The sequence below is a fragment of the Blastomyces gilchristii genome, assembly GCF_000003855.2.
Source record: "Blastomyces gilchristii SLH14081 genomic scaffold supercont1.16, whole genome shotgun sequence".
NCBI classification, from domain to species: Eukaryota; Fungi; Ascomycota; class Eurotiomycetes; order Onygenales; family Ajellomycetaceae; genus Blastomyces; species Blastomyces gilchristii.
In genome coordinates, this window is record NW_003101667.1 from 508,657 (window position 1) to 527,123 (window position 18,467).

General features: G+C 30.4%; 1 protein-coding gene and 1 pseudogene across 2 annotated transcripts; one reads left to right on the forward strand and one right to left on the reverse strand.

Annotated features, from left to right (window-relative positions):
- Nucleotides 1-6,324: 6,324 nt before the first annotated feature.
- Nucleotides 6,325-7,003, forward strand: BDBG_17489 (uncharacterized protein; the record flags this gene model as incomplete). The annotated part of the gene is made up of 3 exons (XM_031725194.1): nucleotides 6,325-6,546; nucleotides 6,691-6,888; nucleotides 7,001-7,003. 3 exons carry the CDS (start codon nucleotides 6,325-6,327, stop codon nucleotides 7,001-7,003), a joined length of 423 nt encoding a protein of 140 aa, XP_031579772.1.
- Nucleotides 7,004-17,722: 10,719 nt separating this feature from the next.
- Nucleotides 17,723-17,803, reverse strand: BDBG_17490 (annotated as a pseudogene). Its single transcript has one exon. The product of its transcript is annotated as a tRNA-OTHER (tRNA).
- Nucleotides 17,804-18,467: the final 664 nt, after the last annotated feature.

Below are 18,467 nucleotides of genomic sequence, written 5' to 3' on the forward strand. Positions count from 1 at the left end.
TTATCAGCAGTCTGATAATAGTGTAATTATCAGAATTCTCTTGTAAAATCAGCAGATTCAGTAGATAATCATATATAATATAATATAGAGAAATAAGTGTAAAGAAAATTCACTTAACTTCTTTTATTTTATAAATCAATATAATTATAATCTGATCAAGCTCTGCTTTTTAATATTAAATAATATTTTCTTTTATAAGAGAGATTCAGTGAATGTGATCTCTGATTTATATATTAGTAAGTTAATAACTGATTAATTAATTAATTAATTAATTGATTGAATAGATATATCAAACTGAGAATATTAACTTATTATAGAAAAGTATTAAACAGTGATCTGATTTCAAAACTAAGAGCTTATTTCAATCAGTATCATAGAATTCTTATAGCTTATTAAGAAATAAATGAAGTAATTCAAGCTTGAAGAGATTTATAAATTATATACTAACTTTCTCTGATATTTTATTTAATAATAGATAATTAAAAATCTTCAAAGTAATATAATCTTTTATTAACTTTAACTTAATAAAGTAGTTCAGTGAATTATCATTCTTATCTTCAGCTTCTTTATTCATTCTCAACAGATTATTAAATAGTGCTGAATAAACTATATATAAATCTTAAATCTTCTGTGTCAGATGTATATTAAAGCTGTTAAAGAAATCTCTTAATATTAGTTATAAAGTTCAGTGAAAGCTCTTCTGTAAAAGCAGTGTCTTTTTTATATTTTAATAATTTATTCACTGTACTAGATTCTTATATTATTATTATTATTATTATTCTTTCATTATACTTATATGCAAGCAGAGCTTATAATGAGTCCTTGCATGATGTTAAATACAGGCCAAGTGTTGATTATACAGGAGGAAATACAGGTGTTAAGACCATGTCAAGATAACAAGAACATAGAAAAATACAAAGAAGTGACAATTAGATACATGTGATAATAACTTCTCAGCTCAGAAACATAGAGTGATTCATTGAAGTGATTTGTACACCTCTGTATTTATTAGGAATCTGAGGTGCTTGAGTTCTGGATTTAATGTATCCCCTGCAGGTTTTGAACCCACGTGCCTTGGTTTCCCACGCCAAGGCACTACTGAGTGGCCGCATTAATCATTCAGCCACCAGAGCACTAGATTCTTATAGTTCTAATACTTATTCTCTTCTATCAGAATATTATAGTTATTAAATACTATATATTCTCTAATCTGCTCAATATAGTATAAATTAATATATATATTCAGTTATTTCTTTATATACTATATAAGCTTTGCTTTTTTTATATAATTACTGATATATATGATGATAGTACTTATAGTTAAAGCAGAGAATGACTGATAACTAATAACTGAATCAGTTTAAAATAGCTTAAATATTACTACTACTCTGACTGCTACTTTAATAAGAAATTATAGTTATCAGCAGACTCTTAGTATGATTTAATAAGTTACTTCAGAATCATTTTCTCTCAGTAATTGAAATACTAATAGATTATTATTTCTTATAATAGCTGCATATATCTGAATAATAAGATCAATAAGTGATTGATTTACTGCTAAAAATATTATAGAAATGATCTACTTAATTACTGAACTGAGTCATTTCTCTCTAAGCTTACACTGTAAGATAAGAGATATAATAATTAAGACTCAGATATGCTTCTGAAGTTGATACTTCTTAAGATAAATAATCAGTAACTGTAAATAATTTTAATTATAAGAAAAAGAAAATATCTGTAATATTCAGAAGTATTCTAGCTAATTATATAATAATAAGACAGAGCAGATCAGTAATAAGTATGAAATTTCTGATATTTCAGTGAACTCACTATAATATGAATCAGAAGAAAAAAAGAAGATTAAATTCAAACTTAAGTATATTTAAAAAAGAGATATTATCTGTACTGTTATACTCTGCTCTTGATATATTTACTCTCTATATGTGAGATTCAGCAGGTCATTCAGTTTAGACTGAAGATGTTATATATAATGATAAAATCAGTCATTATTATATAGATTATAGTTCAGATTCAGCTGATTTTTATCATTAATAAAGCAGCTTCAGTATAATCTTCTTGCAGTTGATTCTTTAATTTCTGTATTACTATTTTACTGCAGTATATCTTTAAGAAATGCAATATAAAATATAATAACTCTTATCTTTTCTTCACTGATATTCATTATAACTCTCTTATAATTCAATGTAGATAAGTTATATAACAATGCAGTGATAATGTTAAGAAAATTAATACTATAAGAATTAAAGATTAGAGTAAAAATATTATTTCACTTTAAATACTTAACAGCACTCAGTGCAGAAATTATATAAAAATTCATCAAGCTTTAGTACATGTTTCAATATAAATTAAATTCATCAATAAATAATTGATATAACAGAGAAATAACTTATATATCAGAGTAAAATATACTTTTCAAAAGATCTCAATTATATACTGTAATTTTCAACTCAGTCTGAATCAGTGAAGATTTATAATATAATCATATCTTAATAACTTCAGTTTTAATTCTCATGATCTGATGAAGAAAATACTGATCTGAACTTTTATATACTGACAGATCAGAACTCAATTCAAATACTGTATTTATATAAATATTAAGTTGATTGAGAACTTGAGTAATTAAGATATATTTCATCTCATTCTTCATTACAATTATTTTAAAGAGACTAAATAATGAATTCAAGAACAGTAATCTTTGTACAGTCTGCAGAGTATAGTAAACAGCTTCTTAAACTTTTAGAACTATTATATAAGATCTCATGTCTGAATATCAGTAATCATATTCAATAAAATGCACTCTCTCAATGTAAGATATATTATTCAATTCTGATTTATAAAAGTATTTGAGATTTCCACACTGATACTGAATAAAATTGAAAGAAAAAATAGGTTTATTTGATAAATATTGTATAAAGTCATTAGAATAATATTTAACTGAGCTCTCTTAACTATGAGATTGTCATAACTCTGTGAAATTGTTGACAATTTCTATCATTTCTATATACATTTGTCACTGAAAAGTTGGGAATTTGAGAAGAGCAGATATCAAGAGAATCAGATTCTAAAAGTAGAGTAATCTTATGAAGAATTCAGTGAGATTTTTCTGAGCAGAACTCAGAGTTAACATTTGTATTGATAATACTATTGAAATTGAGGTTTTCTTGACTGATAAAATTAGAAATTATGCTCTGCATTACTTTTTCAGAGTTGATAGATCTTCAGAGAGCAGACTTATCAGTGATATATTCTTCAATAAATGCAGAATTTGCAGTAGTGATTTATAGTTTTTTCAGAAAATATCTGACTCTTCAGCTCAGAGTCTCATTGTCAGAATAAATGAATTCATTTCAAAGTTACTGTATTTATGAGATATATCAATTACTGAATCAGAATCAATAAATTGATTAGTAATAGTAACAGCAATTGTATCAGTAGCTGATATTTCAATATTATCAGTAACTGACTTATCAGAATTCTCTTAATTATCATTTTCAGAAATATTCTTCTCAGCAGCTGCTTTTAAAAGTCACTTAATATGCTTAATATTATCAGCAGCATTCTCATTATATGACTCTGTCTTTAGAGAATATTAGTTTTTATAATAATAGAGATATTAAAAGTGATAAACTTACTGAGAATAGTAATACTTCTTCACTAGAAGCATCATTGTCTGAATCACTGTCAGTGAAATATTCATTTACAGTTTCTGAGAAAGAAAGACATTGATCATTCTCAGATTCTTGTCTAGAGACAGATAGCAGATAGTGTTTCAGATTTTAATTAAACAGATACAACATTTTACTTTCTGATATGATTTATAGAAAAAAGATGTGTAGTTGAAAAGATATGAATGAAGTGAATGAGCAGTCTTGATAAAGAGATGAGATTGAATTACTGAAAAGAGATATATTAATAAGAGCTGTAATCAGTAACAATCTACATCAATTTAATATTAAGAATCAAACTACTATATTTCTATTCATATCATAAATTTACCAGAGTTCTATCAAGATTCTGAAAATGAATATTGTCATGAATTCTGCTCTACTAGATCTCTCTGAACTCTCTCATCTGATAGGTTTAATGAGACAAATCACTGATTTCAAAAGAAATTCAATATTGATATATCTGAATATAGAATGAACATAATGGCAGTAATAATGAATATCAGTCAGATGAGAAGAAGTCAAACTTATCACTGACATCAAGCAGTTCATCAAAAAGGCATCACTGAACCCGGCATTCAGATGCAGAAATGTATAAGAAGAAAATTCAGCTGATAGAGCAGTGTCTGTGTCTGAAGATAAAATGAATGTATTTTCTTTCTTTCAACAAAGATAATTTGAATTGAATGATTACAAGTGTGATAAAAACAAAGAATAAAATATTATACATCTTTTCATTCAGCAGAACAATGATGCTGAATACAATTAAAACATGAAAGTTTCAAACTCTTAAAGAAATGAAGACAAGTAGTATTAGATTTTAGCAAATATATCAACTTTTCAACAGAATATTAAAATTTTTTTGATTAACTTAGCTAATCATTTATTAATATAGAATCATGTTCAACAGAAGAAGACAAAGAGCAGAGAAAGTTCAGTGATAATCAGATTGTATAACTACTATAAAGAATCAATCATCTTTGAATACTTCTGTGATTCATTTACTGCTGAAAAGTTCTTTCTGGTTTTTTACTGAGCACAGAGAATCATTGACTTTGACTGATTCTCTGAGTGAGAATAATGATATATGAAATGTAAGTTGAATATTCATTAGTTAAAGATATTGAATTGAAAACTTCAGATTGAAAAACTAGAAACTGATTCTGAAAAATAGAGATATATACAAATCTTGCAATTCAGGTCAAAATATTTGATGATGCTGATACAAATGAAAATTTCATCACAGCTATGCTGCAATGATAAAATATTCTGACATTCTGAGATCTGATGAGTGATATTTCTGAATATCAGTAAATTATCAGAGATGACTTTGCTGAGATGATTCAGAATACTCTGACAGTAAAAAAGAGACATCTGATGAAAGATGCATGAAAGAAGGTGTGAAAAAAGATTAAATTTTCAGAGACACTTTCAGTGAAAGGCAGATCAGTGATGTAGAGATTTTCAACACAATCTATTTATATTTCAATATATTTAGTTTTCTATGAGTATTATATATAAATTAGTTAATATATACTTTAATATACATAATTAGAATATACCTGTCTTGATATTCACTGAAGAAAGTTGTTATATTCTCTATCTTGCAATTTGTATAGTTATGACTGCGGAGAATTCACTGATTTCACTGCATCAGAAAATCATGAATTCTGTAGATATATTTCTAACAGTGCATTGAACACTTGTTTCTAGTTAATAGAAATGATTTTATATTCAAAATAGCTGTAATTCATTCAGTGATAGCCTGCACAGAAAGTATTCATTCTGAAAAAAAGATATGAATGAAATTCATCAGATGCACTGATTACACTCAGAGATGAAATATGAAAGTATTTGCATTCATTGCATGATAACCTGCAAAGATGAATCAACAATATATATAAAGACTCACATTTTTCTTTTCCTTCTTTTCTTCTTTCTTCTTCTTGCAATAATAATACACTGCAAAGATCATTTTCAGCTGACTCAGCTTATTCTGCTCTTCTTCATTTCTCAGTCCAGTTAGTATTCTGTCAGTTGTAATAGAAAGCTTTTAATCAGAAAAGTTCTAATCAAGATATCTTGTCTGTGTAGTATATCAAGAATATCAGCAATTCATCATATCAGTATCAATCACAGTAATAACAATAACAGCAGCAGTATCAATTATAGCAATAATAATAATAGTAGTAGCATCAATCATAGTAACAATAATAATAGCAGCAGTATTAAAATGATAAGTAATACTCTCAAGTATATCTGTGCAGCCGCTGTAAAGGTCTAAGAGAAGAAAGCAAGCAGCTGTCTAAATACCTCAATAAAGCAGTCTAGTAAACTGATAATGTGTGAGCACTGTGTTAAGTATATTTTTTCTCATCATTTGAATACTGCTTATGACAAGATAAAGAGAAGCTCAAAGCCTTGTATAAATTACAATCATGAGAAAAAGAAATATACAATTATCTCTGAAGAATTAAAAGAATAAGTTAATAGTCTGATCTGAACTCATGAATTTTATCATTCTTCATCAGATCAATTCAAGATAATAATAAAGAAGACTATATTGAAATCAGCAAAGAATCTCTTAAAACAAATTAAGAAAGTCAAGACTCAGTGACAGAAAGCAGAAGCTCAATGTATGAAAAGCATTAATATTGCTCTGAAAGCTCTGAATGTCACAATCAGTGCTGCTAAAAAGATAAAAATTGAGATTGAAAAGACAAAGCTGAATATTGAAAAGACAAAGCTTGAGCTTAAAAAGAAGAAAGTCACTGTTGAGAAGAAGAAAGTCATCATTGAGAAGATTAAATTGAAAATTGAGAGAAGCAGGCTTACAGTGCAGTATGAGATTTTAATAACAGTAAATCACTATATTGAAGCTCAAAAATAAGCAATGATGAATCTCACAAATGTTATAAACAATGTCAATCAGAATGCATTGAATATTGCTATCAAGACATGTGAAATATTAAAGCAATTCAAGAGATTCACTGATTCCTGATAGAAGTGCAATGAGAAATCTGATAACAGTGACAATTCTCTTTCTGTCTTCACTGCTGATGCTGATGCTAATACTGATGCTAATACTGATATCTCTGCTACTGCTGCTGGTCTTTCTCTCTCTCTCTTCTCTGATGTTTCAACTTCAGTTGGTTCTCTGACTATGAGCAGCCCTGAAACTCTTGACATTCTCAGAGAAAAAGTAAGTTAGAATCAGTGAAATGATTCTCAGATTTATACACAAGTTAATAATAATATAGATGAATAAATGCATCACTTCTAATCTTCTTTCTGAAACTCTTTCTCTTAAACAGTGAATAATTATTGATACTGACTCTTCAAAAACTTCAACATTACTTTGCAAGTTTGCAGAAATGAATAATGCTGATATGAATATGACAGAAAATAATGATAATAAAAGAGAGATGATTCAGAGAATCTGAAAGAAATTAGATAGAGATATGACAGATTTTCAATAGAGAATGATTTCAGTGAATGAGATGTTTTTTAGAATTAGTAATTATATAGATAGAAATAAGCAATATTATTAATATAATAATAATTTTTTCCTGTTCATAACTTGTTTATAATGATTTCACAGCTTATTCATCATTATATTAAGATTTACAGTTCAGTGACAGTGTCAGTGACTGGCACAGCGGAACAACCATAACCCGGGTGTATAATAAGCCTACGTTTTTCCGGTATGATATATAAGTTGAGTGGCACGTGATTAGAGTAGATGTAGTAATCATCAACACTCTCTCTTACTACAACGCCTCACTAATTACGCTGTCATCATTTCACTCATTTCATCTCAATTCTTTCAAAAACACAATAATAATTAATTACATCAATCAGACTCTGATTTCCTTATTAGGAAAAGCATCTGTACAACAATAAATGTAAAAATCAACAGATACACATAGACTGGCCGCTGAGACCATGAATTTCACATTTGATCTCATTTGATCTGATCTCATACATTTCTTGGCATGAATCCCGCTGGCACTAATCATTAAAAAAACATGCAAAGTGACTATATATCAAATCTCAAAATGAGATCATGACTTAGAAAAAATAAGAAAGTGATCTCATTTAGTCTCATTTAGTCTCATTCTTAGCATAAAATTACTATTTTTAGACATTTTAAGATTTCTTTTAACCTATTTGTAATTTTTTAAAAAGTAACACTTTTTCATAATACTTAAATAAGATTTAAAGTTATTTAAAGCAATAAAAATAATTTAAATTGAGAAGTGAAAATTATAATCTCATTTGAAAAATGTGATAAGAGTAGACAGTAAGTCTTACTGAGATAGTATAAAACTACTATATAATCTTAAAACTGTGTAATAAGATCAGGTGAATTGATAATAAGACTATCAAATATTCTAGTTCTTATCTCAGACACAGTCACACAGTCAGTCTAAATACATATAAAATTTATTAATACACTGTATTATTGTTATCTTAGTCTCTCTTGATCTCTTTCAAATCAATCTTTTTAATAAATTTCTCAAATGCTGATCTTGCTAATGACTTGATAAGATCATCAGCTATATTGACTGTGAAATCACTATGTTTCATCATGATATATTTCTTTTCAATCAAATTCTGATATTCAATCTTGATATGATATAATTCTTGTGTCAGAGATTTCTCTTTTACTAGATTAATTACTCTCTTTATAATAAGTAATATTATGTCTTATTTCTTATCAGTAATTTACACTCTCTCTAGTGAGTATATTCTTCATGATTTGTATCATGAGTGTAAAAATCAGATGCAGATGTGTCATTTTTACTTAACAGATCTTATAAAATGATAAAGCTTGTTAATTAACAATTCTCATTTCTAGATGTGAATCTGCTGTCTTTTTCATAATATCAGTGAGATTTAAATGTCTCAGCTTCTGCTTCTGATGTCATTTCATTATTGTATCTTTCACAATATTTATATCATTATTTTCTGATAATACTAGTATCACATTATTATCTGTTGTTCACATTGAATTCGCAGATGTGAAAGTATCATCAGGTTTAGAAAAATGAGTTAAATCTCTGTATATAACTGACTTCTTCATCTTATAAATATCTTTATCATGTCATACAAAGGTTTGTTGGTGATTACTACACCTACTCTAGTCACGTACTACCTCAACCTATTCATTTAGTGTAACTCGCGTAGATAGATTACATATATAACACAACAACATTATTCTTCAAGAGGTTATGAAGCTCTTCACAAGCAACAAATAACCGCAATAACATGCCAACTACATCTTCACATATTGTTACGCGTGTCTAGATGTTTTTTTTATGATTGATTTAACCCATGGTTAATCTAAGATCCGGGGGGACGCCTGACTTAATAAAAGAATATGTGTCTTCAAGATGAAGAAACAAGACAACATCAGAGCAGCAAATGCAAGATCACAGATCACTGTCAATATCAATAATGAATTGAAAGACAGCTCTCAGAGCATTTGAGCTGAATGAAATCACTGCAGAGAAACAGTCTGACAAGTTCAATGAATATGAAAACCTGATTGAAGATATCAGTGAGATGTCAGACAATGCAGAGAGCTTAAGTAACTGAAATGATAATAGCTCAGCAAGTGAGAAGAGTTGCATGAGACTAGAAATTGCAAGACTTCAGTATAAGATTGAGTGAATGAAGATCAGTAGAGGTGACTCTGCAGATGATGAGATAAAAGCAGATCTGACAGAATATCTTTAATAGAAAGAGAAGATATCTGTTATAATAAAAGTTCTTGAAGAATTCAGAAGCTAAGTAAGACTCATTAAAAGATTAATAGTTCTCACTGAATTCATTAACTACTTAATATGAAGAGAGGAAATTCTTTTAACTGCAGAACAGTCTACAACTGATAATATTCTTGAAGATAATAATCTTGATGAGAATGTCACTATAAACATGCAACATTTCTGAAAAGAATACAATCTTTAATTATATAATTATATATAATCTGCAATTATTCTGCAGATCAAGACTTATTTCACTATACTTAAGAAGTTCAAATTATCAGCTTATACTTTATAAACTATCATAGAGAATAACTTTTCTGAGAGGTCTGCTATCTGTAGAATCTGTCTGTTTAAGAAGCTGATTAGTATAACTGCTAAGTTAAAAGACTCAGATCATGCTTTCATTGAATGTCTGATTGTTATAAGAACTGATTATATCTGTCTAGAATATAAGATCCCGGATGTTGTGTTTTTTAACAGACTGCTTACAGAAGTCAACAGAGATTGAGTCTCATTCATAAGAAATTGAATGAATCAAATTGACAAAGACAATACTCAACTCTTAGAGAATGATTTTATAAGTCTGTGCTGTGATATTCTTTTGCAGCTCTCTGCTATCAATGAGATAAGTACTGACACATCTAGAAACTCTATCAACAACGCGCAAGACAAGAATAAGAAAGACAAGAATAAGAAGAAAGACAAGAATAAGAATGTTGAATTCAAACCTGAATGTAGAGGCAATGACGCGAAGACATGCTATCATTGTCAAAAGATTGATCATATTCAGACTGACTGTTGAAAGAAATACTCTGAGAAATGTCCTTTGAATTCGAATTTCAACACTAATAGGAACAAGAATAAAGACAAGAATGTGAAGAATACAGATGCTGCTTCTGTTCACAATGTTATGAAGTAAGTATTTTGCATCAAAGAAAAGGCCTATGTGAGTAATCAGACAGGAAAAGATATCTGAATTCTAGACTCTGAATCAGACACTCATGTCACACTTCACAGGGATCTTGTTGTGACAAAATCTCAGAAGAAGAAAGTGATGTTGAAAATGACAGATGAAATGATAATCTCTGCTACAGCTATAGAAGATACAAAGATTTCAGTGAAAGAGATAAATATGCTGTTAAATGATATCTGCTATGTTCCAAAGTTAGAAGTGAATCTCATGAGTATGAATAAGCTTATACATCAGAGTTATACCTATAAGCAGTTGATATATGAGAATAATCATGTTATGTTGATTATGTCTTCTGACTGCATATTCTCATTTACAGCAAGATTAAATGAGAATGATATCTATGAGATGAAAAGGCTGATTACATACAGAGACTTGATTCAGTTTGCTATGCTCAATGATGATTTTGAACCTGCAAACATATTATAAGTGAAAGATAACATAATATTGACACTATCTGACAGAAATAACACAAAGATTATAGAACTTATGATGATATAATGACATTAAAAGCTAGAACACCTGAATCTCATGAATATCACAAAAATGATAGCAGATTTATGACTAGAAATGAGAATTATTGATTAATGAGCTTTATCATTCTGTAAAGTCTGTGTTCTGATAAAAATGACATGTTCAATTTTCACATCTATGACACAAGCTGTCAAGCCAGTAATGAGATTCTTCATCAATCTGACAGAGAGTGGAAAAACACTTTTCAACAGAAATAACACTCTTACTAGAGAGAGTGTAAGCTACTGATTGAGTATAACAGATGATACAATCTGTTATAGATAAGCAATTCTTATGATGAGAAAGAGAGAATCTACTGCAAGATTAATGAACTTTATCATGAGTATTGAGATAACTACATAATGTTGAGTTGAAACTCTACACTGAAATGATGAAGAAGAGTTCAAAAGTCAAGAACTTAAGATCTACTGCCAGAGCAAAGAAATAGCATATGAAATGACTACATCTGACACATCACAATCAAATGACTCAGTGAAATGCATGAATTGAATAGTTACAGAGAAGACAAGAAGCTTGCTATTTAATAATAAGCTGATGAAAGAGCTCTGAAGTGAGGCAATGCAAGCTGTAATTATGATGATTAACATATTCTCAACATCAACAAAGATATTTGAATGTAAGAAAGAAACATCACTTACATCTTTTGAAGCTTGAACTGAGGTGCAATCTTCTGTTCATTGAATACAGAGATGAGAGTGCAAGATCTATAAGAAGAATTTGAAAGTGTTGAATAAGCTTGCAGAAAGAACTAATGACAAGAAATGACAGCTGATTAAATATCAAGAATTACACTAATATTGTGTGTGAGATTCTGTTGCATGTTGTCTTGAGATTGCATGAGATATTATATTTAATGAAGCTCTTGACATGGGTGCAAATACACCTGTAAATACAGTGAGAGAATTCAATAAATTGTCTAATGAATTGAACATTCTGAATGTCAGAGAGGAATGACAACACTGTCTTCTAAGAAGACTTATAAAGAAAAAGTCAGATGTTTTGAAGATGATTGTTAATAAGAACTTAGAGAATGTAATTAATTCAATCTATCTTCTAGATAATGAGATACAGCTTGTTATGAATGAAGAGTTCAAAGACTCTGTTAATAAGAATGAATCTGTTCTAAGTGTTCTAACAGACTGATCAACTATGCTGACAGAAGTCAAGAGAAGCTCAGACTGAAACTATTGACATGAGACAATGAAAAAGAAGATTAAAATATTTGAATAGAAGAAGATATATATTATTGTTGAGAAGACTCTGAAAATGAATATTCTTACAGATAAATGAGTATATGATCAGAAATTCAATAATAAGAGAGAAATCATTTATTTTAGAGCTCACTGAGTGATTAGAGAGTTCTTGCAATAGCAGAGTATTCATTATATGAGATTGTATACTGCAGTGATATCAGGGCCTACATTGTGTAGTCTATTCACTATATCAACTGCTAAAGAATGAAAGATTAAATTGATTGACTATATATCTATGTTTTTGAATAATATATTACCTCAGAATAAGATAATCTATATACAACTGCTCGCAGATGTTAAGCATGACAGAGAGAGCTTGATGAGATTACTCTGTCAGAGTCTATATGAAATGAAGTAAGCTGTAAGAATATAGTATTTTCTCATAACAGAGTATCTGACTACATTGAGATTTAAGATATCATCTTATGATAATAGATTTCTATATCACTCTATTTATAAGATCTGTCTGATATTGCATGTTAATGATTGTCAGATGACAGAATCTCAAGAACAGCAATTAGACTGAGTATTAGAAGAGATTATAAAGAGATTTGAGACAAAGAATATTGAAGAGACTAAGTTATATCTTGAAATGAAGATTAAATATCAGAGAAATGACAATCTAGCAGTTACACAGAGCTGTTATATTAAGAAGATTCTTGAAGATTTCAGCATGAATAAGATAAATCCAGCTAGCACTCTGATGATGACTGATATACAACTGGAATTCTCATCTGATGAGACAGAGGAATTGAATGATGACTTTACAGCTATGAGATATCATCAAGAATTGAGATCATTGCAATATTTGATCTCAAGCAGCTGGTCAGATCTGGTGTTTGTGATCAACTATCTCTTGTGTTTTAACTCACATCTGCACAAGGCATGTTGAGCAGCATTGAAGCATGTTCTACATTATGTCAAGAAGATGAAGAATCATGGCATATTGTATAAGAAGGAGATAGAAGATGATCTGAGTTCTGTGACATACTGTGATTCAGACTGAGCGGGAGTGAATCCTTAATACAAATTGACTATTGACTATGTTATATTGATTAATGAGTCATCAATCTCATAGCAGTTGCAGAGACAGATATCTATTGCTAAATCAATCACAGAAGCTGAGTATATTACAGCTAGTGAGATAGCTTGTGAGATAATCTGATTGAATGATATGTTATATGACACTAGATTGATGAATGATGAAAAAGTGAAAATATGCTCACATCTATGAGTTGATAATAAGAGAGCAATCAATCTAGCAAAGGGAGAATTCTTAACACAAAGGTCATATCATATCAAGATCAGATATTATATTCTCTGTGATTTGATTGAAAAAGAGAAAATCATGATGAAATATATTGATTCTACAGTGAACATAGCTGACAGTCTCACCAAGCCACTGATGAAGCCTGCATTTGAAGATTTTATCAAAAGAATTGATATTCAGGAAATTGAGAAGAAGGAATGATTGAATGATAATGATGATACAGTGAATCAATGAATTTTGTATGTATTTCTTGATTTTTACAGTTATTGCTGTATGGACATCTTTCCTAATGAGGAAATCAGGGTCCAATTGATGTAATTAATTATTATTGCATTTTTGAAAGATTTGAGAATGGGGGAGGCCCCGGGTGGCGGCTTATAGGCCACGGCGTAGCAAGGGGGGGTGTTGGTGATTACTACACCTACTCTAGTCACGTGCCACCCCAACCTATCCATTTAGTGTAACTCGCGTAGATAGATTACACACACAACACAACAACGTTATCCTTCAAGAAGGTTGCTTGAGCCAGCGTACGATTACAGGCGTACACCGGCTTCTTATATACGTTATACTAAATTAATTAGTGGCCGCTATGACCTCTTTACATTCGTAAGCATGTTCAGAAGCAGCTGTGTTATTATTCAGCAGTTGTATGTTCTTCTGAATCACATTCTTTCTCACCAGATTCAGTCATGTTCATGTGATCATGACATAAGCCGCTCTCAGAGAAACTTTCACTATTTTTACACTATTTATTCACTAACATTTTCATTCTTCAATCATCATCTCTGTCATTATTATCATTAAACATTATCATTTTATATAAGATTTCTGCATCTCTTCTCTTTATCAAGCTCTTTTCAATCTGTTCATCTATTACATTATACACATTTCTGGCAATGACTCTCTGTTCTCATAACAAGTGTCATCATAGTACTCATATCAGATAGTTTATTAGCAGTAAGTGTAATACATTGTGAAATATGATCAGAACTTGTTTTTCTTCTAATAATTGCTAGAATATATTATCATGAATGACACATCTTCTTCATCTTCTTATACACTCTTGATCATTTTTCTTCTCAGCAGGCTTCTGATCATGTTTTCTGACATGATTTTATATAAATACAGATACTGATATATTTGTTTTTATTTATATAGAATCTTTATATATTAACAGATCTGTGTCTGTCAATGATGATGAACTCAATGTTGAATTGTTAATTAAGAACTCAGAGAACATGATAATGAAGAAATTGTTCATGTTATATATAACTGAGTCTTCTGTATTTCTCTCTGCTCTCTCTGTTTCTTTCTCTGCTGCTTCTTCTCAATCTTCTACACTTGTTTCTGTGTCTGATTCTTACGCTTCTACTATCTCTGTTTCTGCAATTCTCACTCTTACTACTTCTGCTTCTGCTACTTCTGCTTCTGATACTTCTGCTCTCTCTGTCTCTGCTGTTAAATGATTTCAAAGTATCAGAAGATGTTAAAATACTGCAATTTGTAAACAGTTTTTGTATTCTGAGCTGAAATTTTCTGATTTTACATATCTGAAATTGGTAAATGTATAATAGTTGACTTTAGAGATATAGGAAAAACCCTGAGAACTAAAAGTTCTCAGGTAGATATCATAGTCTCTGACTGCATACATCTATAATTGAAGAATAATAATAATAATAATCTCTGTCTCTGCTATCTCTGCTTTCATTATTAGCTCTCCTCATTTTAAGAAGATGTTGTATAGACTTGATGAATCATGTTTCTCAGTGTGTACACTTCTGCCCTTCTTATCAATCTCTAGAACAATTTATTGCATGAAGACTGTATATAATATAACTATTTAAAGCTCAGTCACAGACACTGATTATTATATTCATTTTAAATATTCATGATAAGATAATTATTTATTCATACTGAAGAATCATCTCTCTTCTCAACAGTGTTAAGATTATAAGTCTTTTCTTTTTTCATCTTTTCTTTCTAATGCTGATTTTTCTATTCTTAGAGAAAATCATTATAAGTGTTATTATATATGAAGTTATGATATTCACAGATATCAAGAAACTTTTTATAACTATTAAATTTAATATTATAAGTATATTCACTCTGATGAATTTCTTTGAGATAATAGATCTATATCAGTCTATTCTCTGATATCTGTTATCTGACTTCATAATGCAGATAAAAGATATCTGTGTTTTCAGAAATAAGAATACAGATGTTGTACTCTTTTACACTCACAGATATGAGACTTATATGCCTTGTCTAAGATATTATCATGATTATTATTATTATTCTTCAATTATAGATGTATGCAGTCAGAGACTATGACATCTACCTGAGAACTTTAGTTCTCAGGGTTTTTTCTATGTCTGTAAAGTTAACTATTGTACATTCATCAATTTCAGATATGCAAAATCAGAAAATTCCAGCCCAGAATACAAAAACTGTTTACAAATTGCAGTGTTTTAACATCTTTTAATACTTTGAAATCATTTGACAATATCATGACAAAAGAAAAGAGAGAAAGAACACAGTCTCAAAGATAGACACATTAAATAGATAGATAGAAAGAAATTGAAAGAAAAAGATACAGAAAAAGATAAAGTAAAGAGAGACTATAACAAAACAAATTATTAAAAGAGAGTGTATAGCTGTTTTAACAGACTATATCTGATTGATTTCCTCCTCTTCATATTCAGATAATTCTGAATTTAGTCATTTTCTTGTAGCTGCTTGAGTTTCTGATAGAAAGTCTATTAAGTATTTAATTCCTGTCTCAGTTGAGAATAAGAATCTCATATTTAATTGATTTAAATTATACTTCTCTTTTAATCTGGCTCTGAGACTATTGTATAATGCACAGTGTATTATAATATACTCAGAGTTCTCATTTGTATTGTAGAATGAGCATTCTATTGAGTCAAATCTATCATCAAATCTTTGTATATAAGATTTGAAATAGTCATGTCCTAGTTTCAGCTGTATTATAGATGAGAATATTTTCTTTTTACATTTAATTGAACAAGATTTTCACTTGAGTTTTGTTTCAAATCTTGAATAATGTATACTCTTCTTTTGTTTCTGCCAGCTTTCATTTCACTTATCTAAACAAGATTCTTTTATTTTTCTCTTTATAAAAGACTAGAACATAATTTTTTGAATAGATCTGCTTAATTCTGTCCTCTTTTTTGCAGCTGAATCAGCCAATTCATTGCCATGAATATTCATATAAGCAGAAACTTAGTGTAGATGAATTCTCAGCTTTGATATTCTTCTCTTTTGAATTTTTAAAACAGAGTTTAAGATCAGTTCAAGATTCATTTGACTATTATGAATCTGACTATTTCTAAGTCTTTTTAAAGCAGCTTGACTATCAGAGAATATTCATGCCTCTTTCAAACAATTTCCTCTTTTATGAGATTTTATTTCAATGAGTTTGAAAGCTTTCACTATTACAAATAGTTCAGCATCAAAGACTTCACATTCAGAGCCTAGATTCCAGAAATCTGAGATAAAATTAATATTATCTTCAGTATAAGCAATGCCTGCGCCTAATCTATTCAACTACGGGCGCTAGCCACCCGCAGAATGCACCTTAAGCTAATTACATTTAACCCCCTATAATTAACCGACCACCGCGTCCATCCTCTCGGGCCAGCCACTAATTTCCAGGGGCGTTAGTTAGTGGCTGTCACCGCCCACTTGGTGGTGTACACACCAAGCTTCCGGTTGCTGATCTCGGCCCCATTAGATGCCCATAGGCCTACCAATCAGCTGTCGTGGCCTCGCCCCGTGTTAGGGACTAATCATAGGCTTGATGACTGCAGTCCTCCCTGCCAGTATTAGGGGTTGGCAGTGAGCTTGCAGGCACTAGCCTATCAGGGTGCTCTGTCTAGGGCCTAGATGCGCGTCTAGGCCTGCTAGTCGGGTGGTTTTCAAAATCATTCCCTGTATTTGGGGGGGAGCTAGGCTCCGATGGCGGCCCTAGTTAGGGACTTGCTTAAGTAGTGTATAATCACTACATTAGGCTTGACTCTATATTGTTAGAACCTTGACGGGTGCATAGTAGGATAGTGGGACATTGGCACCCCATGCCGGCCCTGGTGGGTGTTCGCAGGATCTCGCTTAACTAGTGGCTTGGCTTGCAGTAGAGAGTTCTACCCCGCACCAAGCCTTACTAATTAGGCTCAGCCCCTATTACATGGGGGCTTTCATGGGTAAGAAGTGGCAGGTGCCAGCGGTGGGATTCGAACCCACGCACCCCTAATGTGTGCGGCCTTGGTTACCAGTCTTACCAACTGGGCCACGCTGGCTGATATTATCATGAGAATGAGCTGTTCATACAATGTGTTCTGCTTTCTGCATTTCTCTGTGTCTCTCTCTCTCTTTCTGAGAAGCCTCATGTGTGTTGTAATTATATATACAACTCTAAGACTAGCAGGTGTTTATTCAGTAACCATTCTCATCTCTGATTTTGCAGTTTCATACACTAATAATGATTCTTAGTTACTTCAGCATCAGATATTATTTTAATCTCTGAAGATAATAATATCACTGAGACTACTCTCTCTCATTCTTAAGCTTCTTCTGTCATTCTCTCTCTCTCTTCTGCAGAGAAGGTTATACATAGACTGGCCACTGAGATCATGAATTTCACATTTGATCCCATTTGATCTGGTCTCATACATTTCTTGGCGTGAATCCCGCTGGGACTAGTCATTAAAAAAACATGTAAAGTGACTATATATCAGATCTTAAAATGAAACCATGACTTGAAAAAAATGAGAAAGTGATCTCATTTGATTTCATTTAGTCTCATTCTTGATATAAAGTTACTATTTTTAGACATTTTAAGGTTTTTTTTAGACTATTTTTAATTTTTTAAAAAGTAACACTTTTTGGTAACACTCAAATGAGATTTAAAGTCATTTAAAGCAATAAAAATAATTTAAATTGAGAAGTGAAAATCATGATCTC